This window comes from Trichomycterus rosablanca, chromosome 11, assembly GCF_030014385.1.
Source record: "Trichomycterus rosablanca isolate fTriRos1 chromosome 11, fTriRos1.hap1, whole genome shotgun sequence".
In the NCBI taxonomy this organism is placed as follows: Eukaryota; Metazoa; Chordata; class Actinopteri; order Siluriformes; family Trichomycteridae; genus Trichomycterus; species Trichomycterus rosablanca.
The window spans coordinates 5,605,964-5,613,940 of record NC_085998.1 but is presented as its reverse complement, the minus strand read 5'-3'; the positions used below and the strand labels follow the sequence as shown (position 1 = coordinate 5,613,940).

The following is a 7,977-nucleotide window of genomic DNA, read 5'->3' as shown; positions in this document are numbered from 1 at the left end:
AAGCTCTTTGTCATGTTACTGAAACCAGTTTGAGGTGTTTGTGTTTTGTGACCTGGTGCATCATCATGCTGGTAGTCGCCAAAACTCAGATATACATTGATGGTGTATATGGGGGTCAGTGTTTGCCAAGAAAACTTTCCTTATCTTAGCAGAAAAAGGTCCACACTGAGATCATGTTCCATACGTTTTATTGACATTGAAAAGTTACGCACATTCAGATCTACAGTCACAGATCGGACGCTTGTGCTTTCAGGTGATTCTGATGATGAAACATGTTATGTTAATTCTAACACGCTAATACTTCACATATTACAGACAAATAAAAGAGTACATACAGCCTAAACACTGCCGTTTAAATCTGTTTCTGCTACTATACAGTATTTACACCAAAATAAATCATTTATTCACACCACACCGCAACATATCAACAACTCCACACTATTGTACAGTGACAGAAATCATTCTGCTGTGCTTCAGAGTCTTCTACTCACAATTATTACTTTATACAATCATAATTCAATCATAATTGTTTTTCCATTTCATATTATGATAAAATATTTACTAGAACAATGTACTGGCCAACGCCACACTCGTCCTTGGTCCCATCTCTTCACTTTTTAGGTCCAAAAATGTTGCTCGTATTTATAGTAAGTCTGTGTGTGCACCTTGGTCTGGGGGGAATGTTGTTTCATTTCTATATATACTTATATAAAGCTGAATCAAACAAAAAGCATCTTGAAATATATAACTAATAAATAATTTAACTCCAAAAGAGTTGCCTGCATCTGATTGGTCATCTTTATTCAGATTTGCTCGTTAACATTAAAGGAAAAAACCTCCAGTCACACACAAGAACTACATGATTAAAAATGAGGAAACAATCACTAAATAGAATCTGTTATTTAATATGATTTCAGTTCAAATATCCAGTTCACATTTACACAGTTTCAGTGAACCTGTGCCCAATGGAGCCTTGCACAACATAACGGTTTACTTACGGTAATAAACAATCCCTAAACACTTCACTTCATCAGAAACAGCTTACAGACGTAAAACACCCCTGAATAGGACCCCAATCCAATGCTGCATGTAAAATAATCATTGCAATTTTAAACAAACTTTTTGACATTTAGATTTTCCACAGGGGCAAATATAACTTTTGCAATGCAGCAGTCAGTTAGTCTGTGGTGTCACATTTTGGGAGAATTTAATTAAATATTAATTTATTTATTTGACTGTGGACACATTTGCACATTTACAGTTTTTTATTTATTTAATTAATTTACTAACTGATTTATTAACTGATCTGGTCAGGGTGGCGATGAGCCTGACACTTTCGAGAAACACAATTTGGACAGATCGGCAGGCCATCATGGTGTAACACACTCACTTATTCACTCGCCCACTTACACCTGTGCCAATTTAGTGCAGCCACTTAACATTCGGCTTTTAAGGGTGGTGTAAGAAGTGCTGATGTGATGAGGTATATTAGTGAAGAACGGTTCTCATTAGTGCACTCAGATTTTGGGACTGGAATGAAGTCAGTGTGGTTTGGTGCAGAGCCTAACACAGTGTTCAGGGTAACACAGCACAGTCTGTGTGTGTGTGTGTGTGTGTGGGTGTGTGTTAGCGCTGGGTTTGGAGGAGCCAGTCGAAGAGGCTGAGAGTTTCCCCAGAGTCAGGGCTGAGTCGACAGAACTGTAGAACCAGAGAGATGAATTCACCAATACACCATGACCTCTGTAATGCCAACTGTACCACCTTCTGAAACTGAACACACATAGATATAGGTCAGGGTTGCAGTGAGTGCAGTGCCGACCAAAAACACTGGTCACAAACACTGGATGCTTAAACCAATAAATGGTGACACATATACATCACTCAATCATTTACACCGAGGGTCTCCAACAGACCTGATTTAGCATGTAAACATCAGAAAATCTTTAGAAACTGGACAGTTTGATGCTTTTATAATGCAGCAGCAAAAATGTGTTTCTTATCGGGCCTAATTTTATTGAACTCTGATGTTTCTATGATGGTGGGATATCAAGTTAGCCAGATGCACCACCCAAGCGTTTTACCACAGGCTACAAACTGTACATTTGAATTCAAAATTTCTTTAAAAGGTAAGAGGGGTGCTATCATTTTTCCAATGTGTAACATTCAGTAAATGTACTGTCAATTGTATTTTTTTTCCCTTTTTTTCCTGATTTTTCCCCCCTAATTTTATCCCCTAATCTAGTCGTATCCAATTACACTTCACCTCTACCAATACAACCTTCCACTGCTGACTGAGGAGCTTCGCAACTGACACACGCCCCCTCCGACACGTGTGCAGTACTGACTACATCTTTTCACCTGCATGAAGTGAGTACATATGCGAATCAGCCTTGTGCACAGAGAGTTACACCCTGATCAGCATTATTCCCCAACTCTGCGCAGGTGCCATCAGTCAGCCAGCAGAGGTCATTATTGCACTAGTTATGAGGAACCCTGGTCCGACTTAATATCCCACCCTGTGAACAGCAGCCAATCAATGTTCATGTGGCCACCCAGCCCAGCCGGATGGCAGAGCTGAGATTCAATACGATGTATTCGAAATCCCAGCGCTGGTGTGCTAGCATGTTTTACCGCTGCGCCACCTGAGCGGCCCTTCAATTGTATTTTAATGTGCAAATGTTTATCACAGGGCTGTCCAAACGTTAAAGTAAGACTGTAGCTAAACTTTCTACATTCTATTAATGTTTTTTGTTTGTTTGTTTTGGGTTTTTGGACAAACTTTAGTCATTTCCAATTCCCTATTACATCTCCTTTGCTGCATTCTGGCTGTGAAGAGTCGACTGTTTTCAGGTTTTTCAAATATTTTTTGTAAAAATAAACTAAGTAGTGATAGAATGCCTTTATTTATCGTAGATACACATACAGACGTACAGTACAACGAAATTCTTTCTTCGCATATCCCAGCTTGTTTGGATGCTGGGGTCAGAGCGCAGGGTTAGCCATCATACAGCGCCCTTGGAGCAGAGAGGGTTAAGGGCCCTGCTTTCAGTTGATAGCCCAAAGCTCTACCCACTAAGCTACCACTGGCCACAGTTAGTTGATAGTTTTTATCACTAATTTTGCTTTGTTTATGTTGCGTTTTGAGAACAGCGTGAGTAAAACCCTTATTTAACTGAGATGATCACTCTGACAGGACAAATTAGGTTTTATTTTTTAAAAACACCATGTTTAAAAATGTGTCACCCCTGTGTACTGTAAATATTGAAGGTGTGATACACATTTTGAGGGCTTATGGGGGTAAACATGGTTGGTACCTTGGTGTGTGTGTTCTGCTGTGTGGTTCTGTAGTTCAGAGCTGGAACACTGAGCTCTGACGCCGCGATCCACTGCAGCGCCGCCATCAACTCTCTATCCGCATCTTCAAACTCCAAGTCGAAGTTCATCACCTGCAGCTCTCTGTGACAGCTACTTCCGGCTGTGGATAAACCCGACGTCACCTCTGATACGCAGAGACAGAAACACAAACAGAGACTGAGCTGGAATTTTAGATTGTGAATATGCTTCAGATTGTTGTCTTGTTGCGAAACCAGGTTGTGCTTGAGCGTAATATCACATACTGATGGCCAGACGTTCTCCTGAAGAATTTTCTGTAGAAATCAGAAATCATGGTTCCCCTAATTAAAAGTATTTGGCACCTGACCATAAGCTTGTTGGACATCCAATTTAACAATAAATAGTATGAAAACAGAGTGACCTCTATGTGATATTTTCAGCTATAACTGAGAAAGCGTCTCACAAGACTTTGAAGTATGTTTGAGGGGATTAGTGCTCATTCAGTCGAAAAAGCATTTGCATGGCTGGGCATTGATGTTGGTCAAGAAAGCCTCAGCTGATATTCCAAAGCTGTTCAGTAGGGCTGAGGTCGTGGCTCTGTGCAGGTCACTGGAGTTTCTTTAAACTGAGTTTTTCTTCATGTCTTTATAGAGCTTGGATAGTGCATAAGGGCAATCATGTAGGAACAGGACAGGGCCTTTCCTAAACTGTTGGTGCAAAGTTGGAAGCATATCACTTCTTTATTACACCTGTTAGCAATTGTTGTGGCTGAAACATTACATTACATTTTACATTACATTTTCGGCATTTAGCAGACGCTTTTATCCAAAGTGACTTACAGTACTGTGACAGTATACAGTCTAAGCAATTGAGGATTAGGGGCCTTGCTCAAGGGCCCAACAGTGGCAACCTGGCAGTAGTGGGGCTTGAACCAGCAACCTTTGGATTACTAGTCCAGTACCTTAACCACTAGGCCACAACAGTTCCACACAACAGAAACACATTAGAAATTCACATTCAGTAATTAGAAAGGGGTGTCTAAATACTTTTGTCCATATCGTGTGTGTCAAGTCGTACAGGCCCTGATGCAATAAATATTACTTTTACTGTTAGTTTGATGTTCTTAGTGTGAAAAAGTAACTCTATGCCAATTAGTTGTTTTAAATGTTTAGTGGATTTTATATTAGATTAAACTGAACCTTTGGGTTCCTCTTGGTTAGAAGTGGTTTTTGGCCTACAGTTCTCTGACTGATACTATTTTTGACCTGACTCTTTCTAATAGTGGAATCATGAACACAATCTTATCTGAGGTGAGAGAGGCCTGTAGTTCATTAAAGCCTCAATGTTTGTCTGGATTATGTTGTAGGCCACTTCTGAAAAGATTTGCCACTGCTCTAAGTGTAATGGCTCTCGCTGTGGAGTCCCAGAGATTTAAAAATGGCAATGTAACCGATTTCACACTGATTCATTTTAATACCCTTTCTTTTCCATGTTGTATCAAGGCTGGGTGAGTCTAGTCTAATTAAACATTTAGTTAAGGGTTGATTGAGTGACTAAGACGGTGAATATTTCTTTTAGTTTTTCTGTATTATGGTGTATATTGTGTGCATAGAACAGAAGGGTTTTGTAAAATGGCTCATTAACCATGTCTGATTGCTTTACTGCAGCAAAACAGCATGAATCTCTGTGTGTGTGTGTGTGTGTGTGTGTGGTTCATAATAGTAAACAGTACTCACCATCAGTCTGTTCTGCAGTATGTAGGGTCTTTCTGTCCTCACTACACACACACACACACACACAAACATACAATCAGCATTTTCAGTGCAAGGTTTGGCTGCGTTTCATTCCAGTCACTGCTGAGTGCACTATTATTGCAGATACACAAGGTCTTACTAGGGCAGGTAAAAAATCAGACTGAACTTTTTCCTGTCAATCCCTGCCTCCTGAAGGCAGATGGTCTCACAACTAACATACTTAATAGTGTGTTTAATTAGTGCACTACCACTGGTATATTTAGACTGGTATACAGTATTTGTGACACAACAGGAGTTGGTGTGTGATGTGTAAACAATCCCCACTTGTCATAATCATAGATGTAAACTGTAATAACTTTAGAGAAGTGTGAAGTGGGGATTTGTACTGGAGCTCAGTGCTGTACTGTTACCCATGAGAATGATACAAAGAGCACAGCAGCACTGAAACATCTCAAACAGTAAACCTATTTCTTAATAAGGTTTTAATAAGGTTTGGGATGGGTTTTATGGATTACACTCCTACAGTGTTAAACAGAGCAGGTTTTTTAAATCATGTGGGTGGAGCAGCACTATGTATAATCAATATTTCTCGGGTGTATAATATTATTAGAGATCACATTCACAACTAACCACACAAAAGTACTTACTCACTCACTTTCTTAACCACTTATCCAACTTAGGGTCACGGGGGGTTGGGTGCTGGAGCCTATCCCAGCTTTTAAATGGGCGCAAGGCACACAGTAACACCCTGGACAAGGCGCCATTCCATTGCAAGGCAGACACACATACACACACATTCACACACTCATTCACACACTCATTCACCTATAGGGCAATTTAGTGTCTCCAATTAACCTGACTGCATGTTTTTGGACTGTGGGAGAAAACCGGAGCTCCTGGAGGAAACCCACGCAGACACGGGGAGAACATGCAAACTCCACACAGAAAGGGCCCAGACCGCCGATCGAACCCAGGACCTTCTTGCTGTGAGGCGACAGTGCTACCCACCGAGCCACCATGCCGCCCACAAAAATACAATTATAGCAAATAATAATAACAATAATAATCTTACCTGATCTGTGCAGTGGAAATTGCAGTGGAACTTTCTGGAAACCCCTCAAGATCTGTGACACCAAGACTGGATGCACTGCTGTTCCCATTGCTATAACACACACACACACACAGATTACTAAAATACTTGGGTCTATAAAGGCATGGTTGGGTGAGTCTGGTGTGGAAGAATTTGACTGGCCCACACAGACCCCGGACCTCAATGCTCAATGCCAACAAACACCTTTGGGATGAACTAGAATGAAGATTGCGAGCCAGAGTCTCTCATTTAACAGAAGTGTCTGACATCACAAATACGCTTTTGGATAAACGGTCAAAAATCCCACAGACGCGCCTAGGTGGTGCAGAGGGACATTCCGCTAGCACACCAGCGCCGAGAATCTGAACTCATCGGTTCGAAACTCAGCATTGCCACCGGTGGGCTGGGCGCCATCTACCGGGCATAACTGGCAGTGCCTGCAGGGCTGGGATGACCGGACTATGTGGGTGGGGTCTTCAATTGCTGTGTAAGGACCCTGATTGGCAGATAGAGAGGCGCCTGTGCAGACTGCATGGGTGAAAGGGTTCCGTTAAGGGCTGCATGCGGGTCGGAGGAGGGGTGAGCAGCAATATACCCACCTCAACTGCAATCAGGGATCCCCAGCAGCAGAAGACAAATTGACTGCACTATATTGGGAGAAAATGTATAAATAAAATAGAAAAAAAAATCCAACGAATACACTTTAAAATCCTGGAGAAAGTCTCCCCATTAAAGAAGAAGCTGTTGTAGCTGCAAAGGGGGGGATCAACCCCATATGAGATGCCATAAAAGCTCCTGTAGGTGTAATGTGTGGGTGTCCCAATACTTTAGTCCATATAGTGTATTTTCTCTACAACTTTAGCATGTAGCTGTAGTGGAGGGGCCACAAAATGACTTTGTAACACAAATGCTAGCATTTAGTGTATATTATGCTAACAGAGAGAAAATTTTTATCTAAAAAGAGTCACAGACCACCATGGTTAGCATTAATATTTCATTTTAATGAAGAAAAAAATTAAATGTCATTCAAATGGCTCCTATACACTGTGGTTTGCATTAGCATTTAGCACTCGTAGCATTAATACACAGTCTGATGTAGCAGCACTAGGGTGGCCAGCCGTCCGGTTTTAGGTCGGACAGTCCGGCTTTTCAGCTGCCAGTCCTCCATTTACGCAACGCTAGGACGGACACTTAAAAATACTCCTTTTGGAGTTAACTGGTTTCATTTTTTATCAATATTATCTGTCATTGGCTCAGGTACATGTCAAAACAAATGCTTTGTATTTAATTGGTTTAACAGCCTCATTTGACTGCTTATAGTGCTACCACTAGCCAATCGCAGAAGGTCTGCCATCTAAATGCTAGTCTGTGATTGGGTGGTTGAATTTCGCTCTGGTCTGTATACACCTCTAATAGAGTCAGTCAGCTCTCATGCTCAGGAACGCTGTGAAAATGAGCAATTTTCACAAAGTAAACTTTTGGAGGCAGCGAGGAACATACTTAAATATCAAAAGTAGACACAACATTTAGTGAGTAAAACAGTCATTTGTTATATAATTCTTGCTTAAATTGGTCAAAAACTCTGTTATATGGGTTATGGTTTCATTCTGTGTGTTGCAGTATCATGTCCCCCTGTTCCTGGTGTAATGTCCTCCTTTTTGTGGCTATGAATGTGGCCACCCTAAGCAGCATTAAAGTTAACGTTAAGGGCAAGCTGTAGCCTAGTGGTTAAGGTACTGGACCAGTGATCAGAGGGTCGCTGGTTCAAGCCCCACCACTGCCAGGTTGCTGCTGTTGGGC

At 41.3% G+C, this 7,977-nt stretch overlaps 1 protein-coding gene across 1 annotated transcript in view; it reads right to left on the bottom strand.

Annotated features, from left to right (window-relative positions):
* Window positions 1-171: 171 nt before the first annotated feature.
* sphkap (SPHK1 interactor, AKAP domain containing) overlaps window positions 172-7,977 on the bottom strand; it is a 44,906-nt gene continuing 37,100 nt past the window's right edge. The window contains exons 10-13 of the mRNA XM_063004459.1: window positions 6,160-6,249; window positions 5,070-5,101; window positions 3,315-3,499; window positions 172-1,770 (exon numbers count right to left, since the gene is read on the bottom strand). Of these exons, the coding sequence (XP_062860529.1) occupies window positions 1,627-1,770; window positions 3,315-3,499; window positions 5,070-5,101; window positions 6,160-6,249 (451 nt within the window). The 3' untranslated portion in view covers window positions 172-1,626. The remainder of the gene's footprint in view (window positions 1,771-3,314; window positions 3,500-5,069; window positions 5,102-6,159; window positions 6,250-7,977) is intronic.